Raw genomic sequence first — 24,311 nt, 5'->3', positions numbered from 1 at the left:
AAGCATAAATGTGAATACACATTCTTAAAAATAAGTTATTTTCGACATGTAACAGGAACTCTTTATTATGGGAATGTGTCTTTATAGGGATGACTTAACTCTAACAAACAAATAATTTGACTTCATGACTTATTGTATTATCTAGAATAGTTTGATCATCCTACCTGCCAATTAGTTTTTAGGATACTGCCTTCTGATGTTTGGAAGCTATTGTTACATTCTTTTTTGTTTGTTTTTTTGTTTTTAAAACACTTTCTTAGAGCAAATAATGGAATATAGCCAAATAGCAAAGTAGCTACTTTCCAACAATAACTGAACATATAAATTGATTTGAACAATTCATTTTTATGATGTAAGTCCTGGCCTGTATTTTCTTTGTGATTTATGGGAATTTTTATTGTAGGACATGGGAAAATTCATGTGATCTTTACACTCCTACCGTATATTTGCATTCAGTTGGTCCTGTGCAGTATTTTATCTCCTATAGGGTTAGGTTCTAAATTGAGTCTGGGAGGTGAGAATTTCTGATAGTAAAAAATAAAACCATTTAAAGCATCTATAAATTTTAGCACAGAGCCCTTTGGCCAGTTTGACCTATCTATTCTGTCACTGCTCCTTAGGCCATGTTTTTCTGTGGCCCATAATTCTTCAGTTGCTTCCCCTAGGATGTCAGGGAAGCTGTCACCACATACTTGCTGGCCCCCAGAACAATATCTCTTTGACAGTGGTCTGGAAAACCCCTCTGAGCATCACACATTCTTCCACAGGTTTCTCAACCCACTTTGACTCCTCAGACACCCGTGTGTCCATGGCTTATTGAGAGGGCTCAGTCTCAGGCACTGTTCATTCTCTTCTTCCTCTCCGTCCCCCACCTTCCCTTCCCCCCCATCCCTTTCTCTGCTCCTTTACTCTCCCTTCCTTCCTTTCCCTCGCCTTCCACTTGAGGAGTTCGATTTGTGTAAATAGAATATGTTCTATTACCTCTACTCTAGTGTTAGTAATAACAGTAATGAAGTAAAACCTCTTGAGAAAAATTAAGCATTTTAGTACCCAGAAAATTATTGGAGGCCTTTCCAAGTGGAAATGTCTTACAAATAAAGATACACGAGTATGTCTTTTCAGTACGTTCTTGGCCTACTACTTGTAAAAGTCACTGAAAATGAGAAGAGTTGGTAAAAGCCTGACAGGATAGCTGGGGCTGTCTTGAAGTACCAAGTTCACACACAGGGAGGGCCCTGCTGGCATTATGGGTTCCCTACACCAGGACCAAGCGTGAGGACAGGTTGTAATCTGAAGTCTAGGCCAGGAGGCACTTCATGTGGAAGTACGAGTCTCCTGTATTCAACTGGAGTTGAATTGTGGAACTTGAGATACCATGTACTTGCTTATGGTCAACCTGTTGCCTTGCATTTTCAGATTACTTTAATGCAACAAAATGTGCCTTTTATTATTTGCAAATTCTTCATTATATTATCCGATTAAAGATATTCTGTATATTTGAACCAAACCTCTAGTCTGTAGTGTGTGCATTTTAAAAGTCGAGTGTACATTTTGACATATCCTGAAGATGGTTGAAATTAAATCTTCTCTTAGTTGTGCTTATTGTAAATTTCCATATCTGTTTATCTAGTAGATAGCAAATCTCTTAATGTCTTAAAGAAGACCCTAAAAATTATGACTTGGAATTAGGAGATGAAGTTGGATTTTCTTTCCAATATTCTTTAAAAGGACTTCTGGAAGGGGCACCTGGGTGGCCCAGTCGGTCAAGCGTCCGACTCTTGGTTTCAGCTCAGGTCATGATCTCAGGGTTGTGGGATGGAACCTCACATCATCTTGGTGCTGGGCGTGGAGCCTGCTTAAGATTCTCTCCCTCTGCCCACCACCACTCTGTCTTTAAAAAGAAAGAAATTAATAAAAGACTTCTGGTTTTTCTGTTGAGGACAAGATTTCACTTTGACACTAATGTGATTTTTTTTTTCAATATTTAGAAACATTGTGATAGACAGAAAGCAAATCTACGAATTCGCTTCAGACCTTCCCTTTTCCAACATGTTGGTCTGCATTCTTCTCTATCAGGAAAAATTCAGAAACTCACGGTTGGTGACTTAATTTTATTTTTCTCATGCACATACAGTTTGTTATTTACTGTATAGTCATTGCTCTTCTTCTTCAGTATAAATAAACTCTGGTGTTTAACAGCATACTTGTCTCTCCTCCTAGGATAAAGATTACATGAAACCATTACTTCTTAAAATCCATGTAAACCCGCCTGCAGAGATATCTACTTCTTTGAAGGTCTACCAAGGACATACACTGGAGAAAACTTACATGGGGGAGGATTTCTTCTGGGCTATCACCCCAGTAGCCGGAGACTATATCTTGTTCAAATTTGATAAGCCAGTCAATGTAGAAAGGTTGGTGACTGTTGAAATCTATTTGGTCTTGCAATTTTACCTCTTATTCGTAGTGTGATTTATGATGGATTTTTTTTGTGTATATAACAGATGTGAGGAGACAGTGGGTCCCAAATGTTAGGTTATAAAATACATTTCCTACAACTCGGTAGTAAAATGGGTATGTTGTTTTCAGATATGATATCAGCCCTTAGCATGTTTGATAAATTCTGTTGGTATTGTTGAACATATATTTAGTATAGTTTTTTTAGTACTTTTAGGTAGAACTCTCCCTCAAAATATAAAATTAGTTTTCATGTCCTTATTCTAGAATATCCCTTGGGATTTGACTGAGAGCTAGTCAGTTACCTAGAAAATTGGCTGAAATGATAAATTTGACAGACTGTGACCATCCCTAGTCAGTGATTTCACAAATGCTGGCTTGCTTTTAGGCCGCTGTGGAAGAATTTATAACCCTTTTGTGTTTTTTAGAATTGATGTTCATTGTACAGAATTTAGGACTCTTTTCTCCCTGTTTTTTTTTTTTTTTTAAGATTTTATTTATTTATTTATCAGAGAGAGACAGAGCACAAGCAGGGAGAGAGGCAGGCAGAGGGAGAAGCAGGCTCCCCGCTGAGCAAGGAGCCCGATGCAGGACTCGATCCCAGGACCCCGAGATCATGACCTGAGCTTAACCAACTGAGCCACCCAGGTGTCCCATTTCTCCCTTTTTTTTTTAACAGTCATGATTCCTCCAACCTTTCCTCAGTTTGGGGTGTCTTCCCCAGACTACACCGTCTGGGGTACACTTAAATGTAATCCCCAAACGGGCTACTCTGTAGCCTGTGGCACATTGTGTTATGTGTTCCCGTGTGAGGGCCATCCAGTTTTTAGAACCCACCAAAAATCATTTGGAATAATTCTACTTAAGGTTTTCAGCAACAATGCATGGTTAACATGTTATTAATTTTATTCTCTAAACTGATTCTAAAGAGGAATTTAAGTGTGTAAAAATGTTTTGGGCAATGGGAATATGACTGGAAAAACCTAAAAATACTTTTGCATAATATTTTGCATTTATGAGTATATAATATTTTGTTATTTAATGTTCACTTTTATACCAGATAGTGTGATATTCAGCACTTTGAGGTAGTATTTACCACACTTAAAAGAGTCATCATAGGGGTGCCTAGGTGGCTCAGTCGGTTGAGTGTCTGACTCCTGATCTCAGCTCAGGTATTGATCTCAGGGTCATGGGTTCGGGCCCCGTGTTGGGCTCCATGCTGGGTGTGGAGCCTACATGAAAAAAAAAGACTCATCATAAATATCTGAAATGGGGTTAATATCCAAAATATATAAAGAATTTACACAACTCAGCACCAAAAAAGCAAATGATTTGATTAAAAAAATGGAGCAGAGGACCTAAATGGACATTTTTCCAAAGATGACCTACAGAGGCCCAACAGATGAATGAAAAGATGGCTCAGCATCAGTAAGCATCAGGGAGATGCAAGTCAAAGCAATGAGATATCACCTTATACCAGTTAGAATGGCTAAAATCAGAAGGACAAGAAATAACAAGTGTTGGTGAGGATGTGGAGAAAGGGCACCCCTCGTGCACTGTTGATGGGAATGTAAATTGGTGCAGCCACTGTGCAAAACAGTATGGAGGTTCCTCAAAAAATTAAAAATGGAACTACAATATGATCCAATTATTGCATTGCTGGGTATTTATCCAAAGCAAAGGAAGACACTCGTTCAAAAAGATACTTGCAGCTCTATGTTTACTGCAGCATTATTTACAGTAGCCAAGATAGGGGGGCAACCCAAGTGTCCATCAGTAGACAAATGGATAAGGAAAATGTGGTATATGTACCCACAAGGGACTATTACACAGCCAGATAAAGGATGAGATCCTGCCGTTTGTGACAACATGGATGGACCAAGAGGGTATTAAGCTAAGTGAACTAAGTCAGCCTGAGAAAGACAGATACCATATAATTCCACTCAGGAATCTTAAAACAACCCACAAGTAAAAGAGCCAAGATGTCCACCGACAGATGAATGGATAAAGAAGATGTGGTATATATATACAATGGAATATTCTGCAGCCATCAAAAGGAATGAGATCTTCATTTGCAATGACGTGGATGGAACTGGAGGGTATTATGCTGAGCGAAATAAGTCAATCAGAGAAAGACATGTATCACATGATCTCACTGATATGAGGAATTCTTAATCGCAGGAAACAAACTGAGGGTTGCTGGAGTGGGGGGTGGGGTGGGAGGGATGCGGTGACTGGGTGATAGACACTGGGGAGGGTATGTGCTCTGGTAAGCGCTGTGAATTGTGCAAGACTTGAATCTCAGATCTGTACCTCTGAAACAAATAATGCAATATATGTTAAGAAAAAAAAAATAAGATAGCAGGAGGGGAAGAATGAAGGGGGGAAGTCGGAAGGGTAGATGAAACATGAGAGACGATGGACTCTGAAAAACAAACTGAGGGTTCTAGAGGGGAGGGGGGTGGGAGGATGGGTTGGCCTGGTGGTGGGTATTGAGGAGGGCACGTTCTGCATGGAGCACTGGGTGTTATGCACAAACAATGAATCATGGAACACTTCATCTAAAACTAATGATGTAATGTATGGGGATTAACATAACAATAAAAAACCCCCCACAAGTAAACAAAAAGCAGAATCAGACCTGTGAATACAGAAACTGGTGGCCAGAGGGGAGGGGAACGGGGGGGTGGGGCACAGGCTTCCAGTTAGGGAATGAGTGAGTTGCTGGAGTAACAGGCCCAGCACGGGGAATGTAGTCCGTGATAGCGTAATGGTACCGTACGGGGACAGATGGGAGCTGCGCCTGTGAGCACAGACCAACATAGATGGCGGGTCACTCTGTTGTATGCCTGAAACCAGCGTAACCTTGTTTGGCAGCTGCACTCAAAGAATTTTAAACAAAGAGTCATCATACAATTAGAAACCGTTTTTCACGTCCATAAATCAGAATAGTCTCAGGCCACGTCTGTTGGTTTATTTTTTGCAAGTTAAAATTGTGCCAGCAAAGGATCTGCTAAAGAACTCTTATATTGGAGATCAGATTTCTTTTTTTTTTTTTAATTTTTTATTTATTTATTTGACAGAGAGATAGCGAGAGCAGGAACACAAGCAGGCAGAGTGGGAGAGGGAGAAGTAGGCTTCCCGCCGAGCAAGGAGCCCGATGTGGGACTTGATCCCAGGACCCTGGGATCATGACCTGAGCCGAAGGCGGACGCTTAATGACCGAGCCACCCAGGCGCCCTTGGAGATCAGATTTCTTAACCAATATATTTGCAATAAACTTCTGTAAAGTAATATTTACATGACCCTACTGAGGACCCATTTCTAGTAAAACACAATTCTTTTAAAAACATAGGACCTCTGAGTTTAATAAGAGTTCACGGAGAGACCCACCCTGCCTAGAATACAGAAAAGGGATCACTTTTGACTTGCACAATAACTTACTTGCTGAGAGCGGGAAAAAGCAGAAGTTGTATTTATCAATACAGAAATTGAGTGTTAGGGAAAATATTTTCTGACTATATAACGATATGATTTGATTACACAATTTTAAAATATGAAAAATGAGGAAAAAATCACAACCCCAGCGACACCACTGTGACCATATTGGCACTTTTTTTTTTTTTTTTTTTTTTGTAATTCTGTGCACTTTCTACTTTGAAAGCCATTATGGTCTGTATGTAATTTTAGGTCCTATTTTCCATCATAATTTGTCATAAGTGATTCATAAACATTTTAATAGTTGCACACTATCCCCATTGCCTGGCTGTACCATCATTTACTTCTTCTGATATTAAACTTTGTAGATCGTGTTGTTTTCCACTATAATCACATAGTAAACACCTGAATCAGTCTGTCTAAACGCCAAATTCTGTCCATCGTTCTTTTCTGAACAGGGGCTTCCCCTGGCTTGTATTGTCGCATCTTTAGCTGAGGTCATGAGGGGCCCAGAGTTACAGGAAGCAGCATTCCAAGTCAAAGAGGTCTTTTGAAAAAAGGTGTCTCTCATCTGAAAATGTTGGAATTAATTTTGGGTGTAGCTTAGAGGGAGCTAATCTTAGAGGGTGCCCTTCCCTGTGCAAGATTTGAAAATCAGGTCTTCATCACAGGTGATTTTTGCCCACTAATACCATACTGTATCATAAGCACACTCTAACTGCTCCTTGCTGAGTACTTTCAATACACAAGCTACTGTCAGTTCTCATAAACCCCTTGCTACGGTCATGTGAGGTAGGTGGGAATCTCTGTACTGTCGAGAGGAAACTCAGGCTCAGGAAGCTAATGTAACTTGCTAAAGGTGAGAATTCTATTAAATGAGAGACCCAGGATTTGGATCCAGGTCTTTCTAAGTCGAAACTTTTAACCATTTAACTTAGCTGAACTCAAGTTTTCAGTTTAGATTTAGATATGCTTTGCATGCGCTGTCTGGTTTTTACACCTCCCCTCCCCTCACGTGCCCCCCCCGCCACACCCTTACACACCCACACTAGTTTTCAGGGTATCAGAACCTGAGGACATTATCCTCATGCCCAGAGAGTATTTTAGATTGATGATAGTTGTTTTTCAAATGTTTGTTCATAGTGATAAGTGGAATGATTCAGATATTTGGAATTGGTTAATTTATTCTCAGGCTACGAATGCGAAAACTATTTGTATCGGATAAAACTAGTCTTTGAGCTTGCCATGGCTCATGGCTGTGCTGGCGAAAATTTTCTCTGATACAAGATACAGTAGTAATATTATATAGATGCTGCAGCTTTGATTATTCTTCTTGAGAGGTGTCTATATTTAAAACAGTGTAAACCACAGCCTAAAACTGTCCTTTTTAAAAAATCTGTTAAATACATTATTACATTAAGCAACAAACATGCCCCTTCTGATGGAAGGAATTAACACATCACCTAAGGGTTGCATCCTTAAGTTTTCAAGTTTCCTGCAACTATTCAGAATACATAATGTGCCCTTGATACGAGCCCCCCGTGCTGTCTGCCCTGCAGTCAGAGTCTCATTTAGAACGCTCGCTCTGAGGTAAAGCCGTTTTCCTGAATCTCCGCGAAGTCTAATCTGACTCATACTTTTATTTTTATGTTCGTCTTTTCAGTTATTTGTTCCACAGTGGCAACCAAGAACATCCAGGAGATATTCTGCTAAACACAACTGTGGAAGTTTTGCCTTTTAAGGTATGCCTATTTTTTCCCCCTAATTTTTCTAAAGAACAAAGACCAGGGGACTTGGTTTGAGGTTATTCTTGTTTATGAGGTGGAAGAGAATTCTCATGATCGCAGGACCTTAGTGGGAGCAAGGCTAAATTTTTATTTTTTTTTTTAAATGGGGAACACTTAGTGTATTGTCCCATCTGTCTTATTCATAGAAAGAGCCTCCATTTTGTTTCCTGGTGGAAAATATCTTGGAAGTTCATACTAGGAAGATAAGTGAATCATCATTTTACTTTAATGCTTAACTGCTGTGTATAGTTTGAGTCCCGAAATCCCATGTGGCTTTAATGCTTGTTGTTTAATACACAAAATTAATTTGCTGGTCTTTAAGGAGTGCTTAGATTTAAGTTAACACAGTTTTTTATTTTTAATAAAAATAGTACCCTATTAAAATTAATTAAAATTTAAATTTTCTAACCACAAATATATATAGAGAGATTGATGGTTTCAGATAGTTAAAAAAAGAATATTTGTATTGATAAACTCTTTAAGGTTCAAGACAGATGACATTTTCTCTTTTTTAGAGATAGTTGTGCCACAAACACCACTTTTATGTTTATTAAGATATATTAGATCTGTTTTAAATAGAAGTAATGATTTGTATAAAGTTAATGTTTTTGTTCTATTTTAGAGTGAAGGTTTGGAAATAAGCAAAGAAACCAAAGACAAACGATTAGAAGATGGTTATTTCAGAATAGGTAATACCTCCTACTTTAAACTAGTAAAATGTCCTTGACTTTTCTGGACTTAATCCTAAAGTAATTTTAAAATCTTGTAGGATGTTAAGCACTTTAGGGTTACAACTACCACTGTCCTCCCAAGTTGTGTGTGTTCTCGTGTTTCAGGACATACTTTTATTATCTTGACCTAACAAGGATTTCAAATCAAAGGTTCATTTGTTGATTCCTCTTTCTCTCCTCACCTGCTGTTTCATTGTTGATAGTCACTGATAGATAATCCGCCTTCAGCTGCCTTCTGCACTCTTACCAGGTGACCTTAGCTACTTGCAAGGTCCCAGCAACATCCGTGTGCTAGAATCTCTGTGCTCTTAGCCCCTGCCTCCGTACTGAGCTTCAGGTCTGTATGGAGATGCTTTCTCTCTTTTTTTTTTCTTTTAAGATTTTATTTATTTATTTGAGAGAGAAAGAGAGAGAGCGCACAAGCAAGAGAAGGGGAAAGAGGGAGAAGCAGACCCCCTGCTGAGCAGGGGGCCCAATGCGGGCTCCATCCCAGGACCCTGAGATCATGGCCTGAGCTGAAGGCAAACGCCCAGGAGCCCCTTGAGATGCTTTCTGACGTGGCCACACAGCCATCTGCTCTGAGCATCTGTACCAGGGTCATATCTTCTGGTCACCGTGGTTTTGTCCACCTGGTTGCCCAAGCCCAACCTTGGGAGACACCCTGAACACCCACCCCACTTTTTACCGTCCATTAACATAAACTGCGTCTGTCTGGGGATACGTAGTCACCTGGCCTGGGACGCTGCTGGAGGCCGCTGCCTCCGGGCCTGAGCCAGAGAAGGTCTGCCTCTCCCTGCGTCCTTTCGTTGGCTTTGCCCAGAGCCCCTGCAGTTAGCTTTCTCAAAGTCCACATTACCATGATGTTAGCCTGGGGAGAGACCTTAACACCTTGCCATGATCACATTCCCTAGCTTCCATCCACTTTCACATCTTGTTTCCTTTGATTCTCAGTTTGCCTCGTCCTGAGACTGTTCCTCTAATGCTCCTTGCTTTCACGTGCCGCCGTGTCTCTGGCCATTTTCTCCACCTGATATTCCTCCTAATGAATGCTTTCTCATTTTCTCTTCAGCACTGCAGCTGGCCCCCTTGTCTGCTCTTCCTGCCACACTGCGTGTGCTTTACTACGTAGCCTTGCTGTGTCGCGGCGTGGTCCTGCGCGTTGGGGAGCGGGATGGGGAAGGCAGAGGGCGATGGCCCTCGGCCATCTCCTGCAGTTGATGTGCGGCCTGTTGCTGGATAGGTGTGGACTCAGTGAATGATGATCTGTTTTCTTTTTCTTAAAACAAGTTGATGCTCTTCATAGTAGTAGGCAGAAGAGAATATTGGTAAGTTTACACTGTAGGTACACAGGATGGATACAATCTGAAAGCTGTCTCTGGAGCGGTTTTCACATTTGGTGTCATTGTTTCTGCGACAAGGCTTGTGTGATAACCCTGACTAATTTTTGCGTGGTTTTGGTGGATAGATGAGTTTCATTATTTTCATATTTGGGTTATATATATAACTTAGCTCACTTCTAGAAATGTACAAAAAATTGGCTGCCTATCCAAGACATCTATTAACCCTTTTACTTGTCCATTATTTAGTTTCTGAGACTGTTGTGTCTAGATTAGGAAAGCATAGGAAATTGACCATCTGCAATAATTTGAAGATAATGACCATCTAAAACATCAACTCATACATGTTTAGAATGGAAGAGGACTTGGGGATCAGCCACCCTAGGACCTTGTAAAATGAAAAGGTGCATCAGAAACAAAGAGCAAATGATCTTTTTCAATTGAGTATAAAAAATTCCGCTCCCTTAAGTATGCGTTAGTGGAATAGCTTCGCAGACCTTCCTCGTAGTGAAACAGTCATAACTGGTGAAAATTATTTAAAAAAAAAATAGAGCAAACGGAGAGACATTACTCATGAACATCTGAATCTGAGTAAGAACATTAAGAGTCTGTGGCCTTTGAGTCCTGACCCACTGCATTTCCCATACTGCCGAGCTCAGTGAGAAGGAAGCTCTATCCTTGGCACTTAGTAGTTCCCATTGTGAGGTGAAGAGCCTGGTCACAGAAACACTGGAAGGACGGGATGGATGGTGCGCGGTCAGGGTGTGGCAGGAGGGGGGCCGCGTGGGGTGTGACCTGGGAAGTCTCGGCCTGTGCCAGGATTTGGGAATTCTAGTCACTCTTCAGTAATTTCTTCCTTCCTTTCCCCCTTCTTTCCTGTCTTTCAATGCTGACCTACCAGGCTGTTGGGTCAAGGACAAAAATTAAATTTCTTGTTTGGAAAGCTGGGTACAGGCCCGTGGTACCAGACGTAAATTTGAAAACATAAACTTAAGTCTCCTTCGCTCTTCTTTTCCCCCCTACCCAGTGCTTCCCGGTGGCAATTCCTTTAAGGATCTGTGTCCTGTCCAGACAGACGTATTCTGTTCAGAAACAAAAAGATAGGAGTGTATTCTTTAAAAACACACAGTCACACACAAGTGATAACATGTTCTACAACCTTTGTTCTGCATCTTTTCACTGACCAAAGTACGTATGTATTACGCATGGAAGATGAACATTCCAAAAGGTTGTAACATTTCAGATGCACAGAAAATACAAATAATAATATAATGAGTATCTGTGTGTCTGGCTTAAGGTTTGCCAATTCTGTTGTTCTTCCCTGATATCTTCTGTCCTAAGGTCTGTGGTTATCGTTTGTGTGTATACTTCTACTACACGTGTATGATGTATTCCTGAATACACACTGTTTCTTCACTTGTTAAATTTGAGAGAAATGACGTCCTTCTATAGTCTACAATTTGTTTTCCCTCCCCATCATGAGGTTTCATCCATGTGGATGCATGTATCTATGGCTCATTCATTTTCACTACTGTGTAAATTTCCATGGGTGAATATATCACTGTCTGTTCTCCTGTTTGGTTATAAAGTTTGTTTCCATTTTTTCTGTTGCAAACAATGCTCCTTTGAATAATTCTGCACATGTATGAGAGTTTCTCTGCATTGGGAATGCAAGTAGGTCTTTAGCTGCATTATCTTCTGTTTGCCTTTATTCTTTGTATTCTTTCTTCATTCTTTCAATTGGCTGCCTAGTATTCCCATGTATTATTAACATATCAAAATTTATATAGCCAGTCACCTAATGACGGATGGTTGTTGGCAGTTTTTGCTGCAATATATACTCTTTTTGGACACGTGAGGGTATTTCTGTAGGATAAAATCCTGGGTGAAAGTGTTTTGTTTTGTTTTGTTTCAAGATTTATTTATTTTAGAGAGCGTGTGGGTGAACGCAGGGGGAAGGAGCAGGGGGAGAGAAAGAGTCTTAGCAGATTACCCACAGAGCCCAGATCCCAACACAGGGCTTGATCTCACAACCCTGAGATCATCATAACCTGAGCCAAAACCAAGAGTTGGTCACTTAACTGACTGCACCACCCAGGTGCCCCCTGGGTGAAAGTGTTTTAAAGAGGCCAGTTATATCATTAGGTAATTATCTTTCTAATTAAATGAGCTCATCAGATGATAGTATGATACCTCATTAAAGTGTTGTAAGTTTCACGGTATTTTTCAGCCCTAAATCCCCTGCCTAACTCAATAATTCGGTAATACTTTTTTGTAGCATATACTTCCTACCCCAGTCTAGCCCCAACATGGACATACTTTTATGAAATAACATTATTAATACCTTTTGAATAAAAACATTACTTTGGAAGTTGATATGTTTAATACTACAAGTCTTCTTGGGGCACCTGGGTGGCTCAGTCAAAGATAGGTCATGATCTCAGGGTTGTGAATTGAGCCTGACATGGGGTTCCGCACTCAGCGTGGAGTCTGCTTGTCCTTCTTCCTCTGCCCCTGCCCCCGCTTGCAGGCGTACATTCTCTCTCTAAAATAAATAAATCTTTAAAAAAAAATATTACAAGTTTTCTCTGGTATGATTTTCAAGTTGAACATACCTTACTAAAAGCCAAATCATTGTTTTGTAAAACTGTAGAATAGACTGCATAATCTGCACACGATAGCCCATGGTCCAGATCTGGCCCACTTCCTGTTGGTTTTTTTCTCCTACTTCCTGTTTTTGCCTAGAATGTTTAATTTTTTTCGTATTTATTTTTAAATGGTTTTAAAAAAAGAACTATATATTGTGACATGTAAAAATTATAACAAATTTAAATTCCAGTGTCCGTAAATAAAGTTTTATTGGCACACAACCATGCTCACTTATTTCTGTACCGTCTGTGCACTTTGATGCTACAAGAGCAGAGACGTTCACGGAGTTGCAGTAGAGACTGAGGTGGTGCTCTGATTGCTTTGAGTGGGCACTCAGTGGGCTACAAATAGCAGTGACGCGTTAATAATTTGACCGTGTTTCAAGTGCCACACATCCCCGCACATCACCGTCCTGTGACATTTTTTTAAAAAATGACCAGTGCCTATAAAAGTGGACTTTGAATGCCAATGTTTTTTAACACTGTGAAAACGTGGACTATTTTGCAAAGTCAGATGGCAGATCGTCGTGTTTATGATGCCGCCATGCAACAGCTGTGCATCATAATGTGAATGCATTACCATCCTGAGCACTCACAGTATTCCCAGCTCACAGGAAAGCAGAGGTCAGGAAATTAGAATATTTAACATGGAGTATTTTGTTACAGCAGAATTTCTTCACAGAAATAAAAAAAATTCAAGTGAGGCTGTAACCAAAGTGTGTCAGAGTGACTCCGGTGTTAGCCAAATAAATAAAACCAATTACCGATAGTGAGTTAAATCGTATTTAATTGGAGCAGCCAAAGATACATGTGCAGATAAAATAAACTTATTTAAGATCATCAGGCTTTCAGCAACAACCAACAGCTTGAAGAACTGAGGGCATTGGGAACCATATCAGTCAAAAAACAAAGACTATTGACTAAGTGTTAATAATGCGATATGGTATTTATAGCATATTTTAGGGTAAACTACATGAAAACAAGAGAACACAAGGCAGAAAGATGATAACTAAATGTATATCATTGTAAGACTATTATTAATTGGCAAAATAGAATTTTTTGAAGTCAGACTGATTACTTGAAGTACATTATAATATCTAGAATACCAATAATAATATAAAAATAAATAAATGGATATGTAAAAAAAAAAAAGGGGGGGGGTTGGAAAGAGAAAATTAAACCATAGAGTGAAGTTTTCCTCCCTATTGTAATTATAAGACTTACATTTATTTATGTAACAGATACTCACATCTTGGTGGGAAAACAAGTCCCTTCACAGAAGATGAAAAAAATATTGCAAATATTTCATTATGCCGGTTGTTTATTCTTTCTAAAACCCCAACAGTGTCATTTTCCTCAAAATTAATCCTGATTATCACTAAATGTTCTTTGTTGATTCCCAAGTGCTTGACACTCCTTTTTTGTTTTGTTTGTTTTTGTTTTTTTCCTGGTCTTTGTGCATTGGTGTGTGTGAGGGTTTAGATACACTAATGCATTTTGAACCTTTTTGGATGAGGATATTTGCAAGATCACTGTCAGAAATCCTGCTAGTGCAGAATATCTGGAGATATCTCAGTGCACAAAGTCATTATAACAAATACAATTATATGTAGGAAACTGGATCTAGGCCTGCAGTACAAAGAAAGCCTAAAAAATCTTCTTGCACCAAGGTAACACTGGAATAAAAATAGGCTCAATTCTGTCATTTCCATAAAAAAACAAAGCAAATTATTTCCGCGTCTCTTGATGAGTTGATAGAGGTTCCTGGTACTGCCTGGTTGTTATTTGGAGTCAATGCCAAGGTTGAAGTGACTGAAGCATTGGCCTCTGAAAAGTCTGCATCAAACCAGGTACAGGCAAGAATATTTTCCAACAAGTTGAGAAAACAAAAATTGATACAACCTGAAGTGAAATGTGTTACAATGAATGGTGGTGAAGATATGTATGAAGAAGGCTACGGGGATACATTTACAAAGCTTATGCAAATGTAAGCTTAAGCCAATGGTTATTTATTATTCATCAGGTACTTTACAGGAAACACTTGAATCTGTCATGTATCGTTTTATTGAACCAGCAGCATCAGCAGTGAACTTGATTCACTCATGGACTCTGCCATGATCAGTTCTGTGAATTTTTGTCAGAAATAGGAACTGAACAGTGTGACTTGCTGGACCACACAGCAGTTCTGGGGCTTAGCAGTGATAAATTTTATTGTGAAAAAACAAAACAAAACAAAACAAAAAAACGTTTTTTTAAGCCCAGGAACAAGATTGAAATTTTTTCCCAGTGAGAACTGCCCTTAACTACTATTATCTCTTTGAAAGTTAGTTTTTGCTGCAGACTTGATAATGTTTAATTCAACCTGAAATTACAGGACAAAATAGCACTTCTATGCAAACCTTGTATTTCAGCCAAGTCACTGATGACAGTGAGGATTTGAACTCCCAAGTAATATCAGACTAATCAAGCAGCTTCCACCTAACTGGCTTGCAAGTGACTCATTTGCAGTGTGGTGACACATACAAGGCAACTATCAAGGAGAGCCTCATGGAATTCCATAAATACCTTCTACGTGATGAATGTGCTCCATTAGAATCATGTGCTTGTGGACTGATGTATTTCGCAGTATCTAGGCTGTGTGAAATATTCAAGATAAAATACATGGATCCACATGAACAGATGAACATTTACAATAGATTTTTTTTTTTTTTTTATAATCAGAGGAGGATCATTTTGAATCCCAGGTAACTGAAATGTTAACCCCACCCCCACCCCAAAAGGAATTCTGTTCTCCTTGATACACCTGCATTAGCAAAAAAACAAAAAACAAACAAAAAAAACCCCAAAAAACAAAAAACAGAAGTACTCCATGGTTGTTCTTATAATTTGAATTTCATCAATAAAAATTTTGTGGAGATTTTTTCTCTTTCCGTGTATAAGTACCAACCTGGTATCTTCACTTTTCCTCTTGGCCCACAAAGCCCAAAATATTTACTATCTGCCCTTTATAAATAAGAAAAGGGTTGCCAGCTCCTGGCTTAGAGAAATGTGGCCAAGAACAAACCCTTTTTTTCTGTCACTTTTTCAATAGCATTTTGTTGTGGTTTTAAGAATATTCCTCACAGCAAGAAAAATTGGATATAGCACATGCAACATTTTTGAAAATTATATTAATCACCATACATTACATCATTTGTTTTTGATGTAGTGTTCTGTGATTCATTGTTTGTGTATAACACCCAGTGCTCCATGCAGTACGTGCCCTCTTTAATACCCATCACCAGGCTAACCCATTCCCCCACCCCCCTCCCCTCTAGAACCCTCAGTTTCTCAGAGTCCATAGTTTCTCATGGTTCGTCTCCCCCTCTGATTCCACCCCCCCTTCATTTTTCCTTTCCTATTTTCTTTTTTTAATATATAATGTATTATTTGTTTCAGAGGTACAGGTCTGTGATTCAACAGTCTTACACAATTCACAGCGCTCACCATAGCCCATACCCTCCCCAATGTCTATCCCCCAGCCACCCCATCCCTCCCACCCCCCACCACTCCAGCAACCCTCAGTTTGTTTCCTGAGATTAAGAATTCCTCATATCAGTGAGATCATATGATACATGTCTTTCTCTGATTGACTTATTTCACTTAGCATAATACCCTTCAGTTCCATCCACGTCATTGCAAATGGCAAGATTTCATTCCTTTTGATGGCTGCATAATATTCCATCGTGTATATATACTACATCTTCTTTATCCATTCATCTGTTGATGGACATCTTGGCTCTTTCCACAGTTTGGCTATTGTGGACATTGCTGCTATTAACATCGGGGTGCACGTACCCCTTTGGATCCCTACATTTGTTTCTTTGGGGTAAATACCCAGTATTGCAATTGCTGGGTCGTATGGTAGCTCTATTTTCAACTTTTTGAGGAACCTCCATACTCTCTCTTTGCTTAGAGGACCCCTTTCAGTATTTCTTGTAGGGCTGGTTTTGTGTTTGCAAATTCCTTTAGTTCTTGCTTGTCCTGGAAGCTTTTTCTCTCTCCCTCTATTTTCAATGACAGCCTAGCTGGATATAGTAATCTTGCTGCATATTTTTCTCATTTAGTGCTCTGAAGATATCCTGCCAGTCCTTTCTGGCCTGCCAGGTCTCTGTGGATAGGTCTGTTGCCAATCTAATGTTTCTACCATTGTAGGTTACAGATCTCTTCTCCCGAGCTGCTTTCAGAATTTTCTTTGTCTCTGAGACTCGTAAGGTTTACTATTAGATGTCAGGGTATTGACCTATTTTTATTGATTTTGAGGGGGGTTCTCTGTGCCTCCTGGATTTTGATGCCTGTTTCCTTCCCCAAATTAGGGAAGTTCTCTGCTATAATTTGCTCCAATATACCTTCTGCCCCTCTCTCTCTTTCTTCTTCTTCTGGGATCCCAATTATTCTAATATTGTTTCGTCTTATGGTATCACTTATCTCTCGAATTCTGCCCTCGTGATCCAGTAGTTGTTTATCTCTCTTTTTCTCAGCTTCTTTATTTTCCATCATTTGGTCTTCTATATCACTAATTCTCTGTTCTGCCTCATTTATCCTAGCAGTTAGAGCCTCCATTTTTGATTGCACCTCATTAATAGCCTTTTTGATTTCGACTTGGTTAGATTTTAGTTCTTTTATTTCTCCAGAAAGGGTGTCTCTAATATCTTCCATGCTTTTTTCAAGCCCAGCTAGTATCTTTATAATCGTCATTCTGAACTCTAGTTCTGACATCGTACTAATGTCCATATTGAGTAGGTCCCTAGCAGTCGGTACTGCCTCTTGTTCTTTTTTTTTGAGGTGATTTTTTCTGTCTTGTCATTTTGTCCAGAGGAGAATAGATGAATGAGAGAACAAAAATGCTAACAGGGTAACAACGACCACAGAAAAATATATGCTAAACAAATCAGAAGAAACCTACCAGAAAGTGGTCGCTTTTCTGTTCAGAGAGTTGCTGCTATTCTTTTCTTTGATCTCCTGTTGAGTTCATAGGTGTTCAGAATGGTTGGATCCCTATCTAGTTGAATTCTTGGGACCAGACGAAATTTAGGTCTCCTACTCCTCCGCCATCTTGCTCCTCTCCCTAGCACATGCTACCTTTTTATAGAACTTCTTGGTCCTATCCTTAAGGAGAGCTTTTTCAGCTTGTCATTTGTAATGGCAGTTTTCTATTAGAACCTCCTGGAGGAAGTATCACTTCTTAATCCCTTCTAGATGTGATAAGGGAAAGGATACATAAAGATTGAGCCCCTGTTCGAGGCCAACCATTTTATGTATGTCTGAAAGCATTGAAATTTGTTATTACTGACTTAACCCTCAAAGGGTTGGACTGAGCGATGGTACAGAGTATACTTTGGTTAAGTCACATTTTGTTAAAAACCTGCATGTTAAAATATTTTTGATGCAAGAACATATATATATAGATATAGGTATATATATCTCTATATATAGAATGTTACATTTAATTTGCAGTAAGAAAGAGTATAGCTCTGCCTCTCTTAATAGGTTGCTTCTAATGTAAGCATACACTTCATGAGAAATTTGAATGTTGAATAAAAGTAGAAAGAAGGGGAAAAATTCACCCAGGCCGTGTCTGACGACCTCCACTGGAAGTATTTTGGTGTTTTTCTTCCCTGTTTTAAGTCTGTGATATTTTATGTGTGCTGATTTCAGCCTACCCAACACATGTTCATTTTTATTTTGAAGGAAAATTTGAGAATGGTGTTGCCGAAGGAATGGTGGATCCCAGTCTAAACCCCATTTCAGCCTTTCGACTTTCAGTTATTCAGAATTCTGCCGTTTGGGCCATTCTTAATGAGGTAAGACAATATGTGCGATCCGTGACACAGCTTAGATGGTATGTTGTTGTTTTGTTTTTTACCACATTTTGATTTCATGCGTAAGGCCTTTATTGTACTTCTTGTTAATTTTGTATTTCAGATTCATATTAAAAAAGTCACCAACTGATCATCTGCTAAGAAACCAGTACATTTTTTCCCTGTGAATTTGTTAATTAAAGATAATTAAGCATGTACTTTTTTTTTTTTTTACTTGAACACTACCTCTTGTGAAATCTACTGTAGATAAGATGATTGTCATTTCCACTTGGAAAGTGAACCTCCCATGGATAATTGCATTCATTCGAACCTAAGCTGTCCTCCAATTTTAACTTGACTCAAACATTTTACAGTTATGACAGGCTGTTAATATGACTTGTACTATTTTGGTATTATACTAATACATAAGAGTTGTACATATTGTTACATTCCTTAAATTTGAGAAAAATTAATGTTAAATACATTTTATGAAGGGGGTACTTTTGAAGTTCATTTATTTTACTATTATAGACCCTCTTTTATAGATTATCAGGGATTATATATATATAAATATATAAATATACATTAAAATGTTATGGAGTTAATTTATTAGAAACATTTAAGAAGTACATATTTTTGTGCAGTAAATTTTTGAATCAATACTTTTTTTGAAAAGTTACCTTGCTTTTTTAAGTTCTTTCTATATTTTTCTTTGGAAATGCAAACATTACAAATTAATGCCATTTTTCAAATGCACTGCCATTTAAGAATGATTCTAGATTGATTTCCTAACTGAAGTACTTTTATAATTGCAGTGATTCTGAACAAAATATTTTCAAAGGCATTTGTCATTCCTTAAAGCCAAGATTTTAAAGACCAATGTCCTTCTTGAGGGTTATTTTATTATGCTGTTTATGGTGTAAAAAATCAGTCTGATAAATTTTAATGTGCAGGGGTCATGCATTCAACCCAAATTATCATGGACTCAACTCATTCCCTCTGATGTGTAAAATGACAAACTCTTTTTTCTTTTTAAATCTGTCTTTGATCCATGAGTTAGATGCATTCTCTTGTTGATCCTTTTATATCTGCACCCATTTAATGAGTTCTGACAAAATGTTTTCTAGGTAATGTTACTGTATGAGTCAAAATCATTGAATTTTACAGAAAAAATTGTAATACTGGTTTTTAGGGAGAGGTACTGTAGCAGCTGTATGTTTTTGCAAAATGATTTATTCTGTTGGCATTATGAACTTACAGGTAAATTCATATCTGAAGAGTACTTATTGCTCTTAATCATGCAATTCCAAATGTTATTACTACTGTAAACAAAAATACTATCAGCCTTAGCAATCAGTGATCTTTACAAAAGTCTTTTAAGAAGTTCCAAAATGATCAGCATCAGTTTCGGGGGGTTGCAGGTGGATTCCAGAGAGATGTGCAGAGATTGATCCCCTGAGCTCTCGGACTAGCCAGTGGCTGAGGCCTCCGGGGGCTGGAGGTGCCGGCTAGTTGCCCCTTGCCTAGAGGAGCTTCCCACGGTTACCCAGGATGCTGAACAAAGAGCTTCCAGAGAGCCTTGTTTTCTGTACAGTATGATGGAGTGAAAAATGTTGGGAAACATGGATAGGGTACAGTTCTTTCCATTACTCCTACTGGAATCATGTCAGTTACTTTCCTTGATTAAAAAGTTACACATTGCCATGAATAATTTTTATGTCCAAGTCTAGTGAAATATTTTTGCTGGGTTTTTTAGATTTCACTTTCTTTAATTTACTTTTTATTTTGTCCTCACATTTCCCTGGCCTGATACCCACAGGCCCATTTCATTTGAAAAGAATGACCTTTCATTATAAAACTTTGGCAGCTGTTGAACATGCTGACTGCTAGACCAGCCAAGTGTCAGGAGGGAAAGCTCTGGGGTGGGTTGAGAAGTCCTCTCATTTCCCTTCCACAGTAGCCCACTCTGATTTGGGGGAGAAGGACCATGCACTGAAGATCAGGGAGGTGACGGTTACCTCCTTGCCTTTAGTGAGGGCTGCTCAGTCTTAAGACTGGTGAGCCGTACTAGCCAGCTTCTTCCTGTTCTGCTCGGTCTCCCCTCCCAGGCTTAGCTCTCCCCTCCTGTTCCTGAGAATACTTTGAGCCAAATCTCACCCACCTTTCACAGACTCTCTCGTGCACTCCTCCCATGAAGTGTTACCAGTGCCTAGTCATGCCAGGAATAGTGCCTAGCATGTGGCAGGTGCCCAGTCCGGGGCTGGATGAGGGGACCAACTGTCCCAGCCCACACTCCTTTCTTTTCAACTCCCTACGTTCCTTGCCACACATTTACATACGCACTCAGCTGCCGAATTTTTGGTTGTTCCTGGCGAGTGTGTGTGTATGTGTGCGCACATTCTCCCACCAACCAGGCTTCAAGCTCCTGGGGTAGGCCTGTAACTCATCCTTCCTGTCTGTCTTCTGGTGCAGCAGGTGCTCCCCAATCATCTCATTGTTGGTCTATCCCCGCCCCCACTTCCTTTCTAGACCATTAGAAACCGCCATGCTTTCCTCAAGCAAGACACTGTAGGGGTAGCCCTTGAGAGTAGTTGGGTGAAGTCTGGGGACAGAACGGTAGAGGAGGTGAAGAGTACCTGGGACTGAGGGAAGGATATACTTGGCCTCAAGAGGACACTGAACCACTTTTATCAGAATAGGGAGTGGGGACAGTGTCCAGTTGGTGTCCAGTATTTAATTATTACTATATAGACATAAATGAAACCTGGTTTGCATCTGGTATGTATTTCACATAAACTGTCAGACTCTAGAGCCGTGCTGTCCTATACAGTAGCCAGTAGACACATGGTGGCTGTTTAAGTTTAAATTAATAAAACCTTCACCTCCTTAGTCACACTAGCTACAGTTCAAGTGCTCATCAGCCACATGTGGCTCGTGGCCCTCGGACTGGAGGGCACAGATAGAGAACCTTCTGTCCCTGCAGAAGGTTCTGTTGGGACAGCACTGTGTAAGGAGTGCTAATGTGGACACTGGCGAAACCAGAGTAATGAATTCTGACGAGGAGGATAAAAGCAGACATGCAGAATATATCACAGTGCAGATGATGAGTATTGTAGGTGAGAAGGTTGAGGACTGTTTCTGGGATTCTAAGACCCCAGATTTCTGAGTTCTCTAAGTCTCATGTGCTCTTTACACACACACGGGGTCCTACCATGTCGTCAAACAAGAACAGTGGTTTCAGGCAGTGAGATTGAAAAGCTTTTGGAAAAAGTGCGTGTGGATGATCTGGCAGGCAGGCTGTAGACACGTATGTGTATATTAATTCAGCCACAGAGAGGTCTTTGGAAAAGGTACGGCTTTTCAGATCAGGGGTTGCACCAGTAAGTGATCAGAAGGTGTCCTTATCTCAAAATTTTCTTCAGCAACGTTCTGAAGGCTTCTTTTCGATCTGTTATTGTCACGAAAAGGTGGTCTCCCAACAGTGCTGTCCTCAAAGGCAAGTTTGGTTAATACGGAAACAGCATGTTTGGAGCGATTGCTCTCATTAATGGCATTGTGTATTTGTAGTAGCCAGAATTCTCCAGGTGACCTTCAGGTACCGTAGATGAGATCCTCCCCTTTTGCATGTGGGTGGAAGCCATGAATCTCACCCATAATCATGTTCAGCTAATCTAACCCTGTGAGCCCTTTAAAAGCAGAGTTTTCTTAGGCTGGTAGCATAAGTCAGATTCAAAGCAGGAGGACTCGAGGCACCACTGCTGATTTAAGATGGAGGGGCTGCAGGAGAAGAAATGGCCTGTCAGGAGCTGAGAGACCTCCGCCAACAGCCACGGGACCCAGAACTACAGCCCTACAGCCACAGGAACTTGATCAGTCAACAAACTGAGGGAGCTTGCAACTAGTGTCTTCTCCAGCAGATGAGAGCCCAGCCCCGCCAACACCGTGACTCAAGCCTCGTGAGATCCTATGCAGAGGACTCCAACCAAGCCCGCCCTGACTTCTGGTCTGCAGAACTGTGAGATAATAAATAGGTATTGTTTTAAGCCTCTGAATTCGTGGTGATTTGTTATGCAGCAATAGAGAATGAATATAGTATTTAAAAGAGGTGAGGAGGAAAAGTCTTCCTACTTGATTCCCTATAGTTAGCTTGGAGATGTTAATAACCACGGGAGTCAAGTCTTACACTAGCAAACTTACACCTGGGCCACCGCTGGGGTTTCTCTCCCTGAGAATCTCAAGTAGTCTTGATTGGAAGTTTGTTGCCAAAAACTTGGGAGTATCTTAGCAATGTTTTGTAAAAAAAAAAAAAAAAAAAAAAAAAACTAGAACAGGATTGTTCTCATTCCAGAACGAGGAACCAGTGTATATGGAATCTTTTTCCTCGGAGAGGTATTACTTTGTGCTGATTTATTCTGCTCTGAGCTTGTTCAGTATATTATTTAAGAACGATGAACAGTGGTACTTTAAATAAGATATTAGGAGAGAAAAAAATTTCTACCTTTTCGTAGAAATCAGATAATCTACTCTGCATTGAAGAACATACTTTTTTTTAACCCAAAACTTACTTTATTGTGTAAGAACAGATCAAATCCTGTATGTGCCAACCAAATTTTTGTACTTCGTGGGTGTTTTCCAAAATATTTCTCTCCTTCCAAGCCATTAATGCTAATGAGCTTGTTTTTATTTTGGTTTGTAGATTAATTTTTGTGCTTATTTTTACTATATTGCCATACCCTTGATAGAAGAACAGCAGAGAGCTAAAGGGAAGAAAATGAGAGGCTAAGACTGTCAGAAAGTCAGAAATTGGAGTCCAAATCATCTTTGTGTTCTAGGGGAACCCAGATATCCCAGCTCGCTCTTTTATAGAAAAGGAAACTTTTCCAAGCTGTGTAGCATTATTTATAGTGTGTGAAATTTGATAGCTGTACAATTTTAATTATTAATCTTGATATATGCCATGATAACTAGTAGGCTTACTTTATTTCTTTAGAGCATGTGAACATACAATGCTGAAGACTACGACCATATTAAAAAAAAAATTTGTTATATATATCCCTATCATCAGTACCTATATATAACCTCTTCTTGCCTGAAACACCCCACCTTTTTGGGCACTAACTAGATCATGTTCACGGGAACAAACAGGAAAGAGCTGGCTGTGTGCGTGTGAGCGTGTGTATGTGTGTGCATGCATGTGTGTATGCGTGTTAAGAATTTAGAAGACATTGTTCAAGAAAGTAAGCTGGGTATTGAATGGGAAAGCACTTTGTGCCAAGTATCATTCCCGGTGTTGTTCACATTGCAGTAAAAATGTTAATAGTGGTGCTAAAATTGTTCTCCAAATAAGGATTGTTTGTTGTGGGGAATATTTAATGATACTCTTGGACATTAGGGAGGCTACTTTATGTATCACTTGCTCCTAGTTTTTTGGTATTAGAGTCAAAGCTTCGGTACTTTAGTATGATTAGCCTTCCATTATTTGAAATGCTCAGTTTGCTGAAATTGGGTGAAAATACCTTTTGAAGACCTATTTGAGCCTTAAAAATGGCTGATATCGACAGTACTGTAAGATGCTAGGCCAGCAGATTTGATATTTTTCATTTCAGTGAAGACAGAGATGTTTTCTAAGAAAGACTTAGAAATCAGCTGACTGAAAATAATTATGTTTCATTTATGGAATAAAAAACTAATGTGCTTCTCATAAAGAACACTGTTTGGAAAGGTCACGGATGTTTCTGGAAGCACTCCTTAGAGAAGGTGCCTGAGGAATTGCTTTTCCAGGCCGTACCAGATTTTTTTTTTCCTCCTTAAATGTATTGTACATATTTTCCTTAAAATGTTTTCATTGGGTGAATGGGTAGTATCTGTAGTAATATTTTAGGTACCTGTTAAGGTTTTTAAGGGAAGATTATTTATTTTCAAATTTGCTGCTATAATTGAAAACCTAATAACTGGTCCTGTTGACTGTGCCTTTCATTACTGTTGTTTTCTCTGTGCCACAACCGTTTATGTTTGGAATAAAGACGTTTAAGAAGCCATGTTGAATTCAAGATTCCTTCTAATAAAAATAGGT

General features: G+C 39.4%; 1 protein-coding gene across 8 annotated transcripts in view; it reads left to right on the top strand.

Annotated features, from left to right (window-relative positions):
• MGAT4A (alpha-1,3-mannosyl-glycoprotein 4-beta-N-acetylglucosaminyltransferase A) overlaps positions 1 to 24,291 on the top strand; it is a 124,999-nt gene extending 100,708 nt beyond the window's left edge. For 5 of the 8 annotated variants that reach the window (XM_035001735.1, XM_035001738.1, XM_035001734.1 and 2 more), the window contains exons 11-15: positions 1,989 to 2,096; positions 2,221 to 2,414; positions 7,559 to 7,637; positions 8,305 to 8,371; positions 18,129 to 24,291. In XM_035001735.1, coding sequence (XP_034857626.1) covers positions 1,989 to 2,096; positions 2,221 to 2,414; positions 7,559 to 7,637; positions 8,305 to 8,371; positions 18,129 to 18,313 — 633 coding nt within the window. In that variant the 3' untranslated portion in view covers positions 18,314 to 24,291. Of the gene's footprint in view, positions 1 to 1,988; positions 2,097 to 2,220; positions 2,415 to 7,558; positions 7,638 to 7,828; positions 8,069 to 8,304; positions 8,372 to 18,128 lie in introns of those variants that run through there. The other 3 variants (XM_035001739.1, XM_035001740.1, XM_035001741.1) reach the window with 3 other exon arrangements.
• The last annotated feature ends 20 nt before the right edge of the window (positions 24,292 to 24,311 follow it).

Source organism: Mirounga leonina, unplaced genomic scaffold (genome assembly GCF_011800145.1).
Source record: "Mirounga leonina isolate KUSES-001 unplaced genomic scaffold, KU_Mleo_1.0 Mir_125, whole genome shotgun sequence".
Taxonomy (NCBI): Eukaryota; Metazoa; Chordata; class Mammalia; order Carnivora; family Phocidae; genus Mirounga; species Mirounga leonina.
Note: the sequence above shows the minus strand (reverse complement) of the source record. Positions and strands in the feature narration are given on the sequence as shown.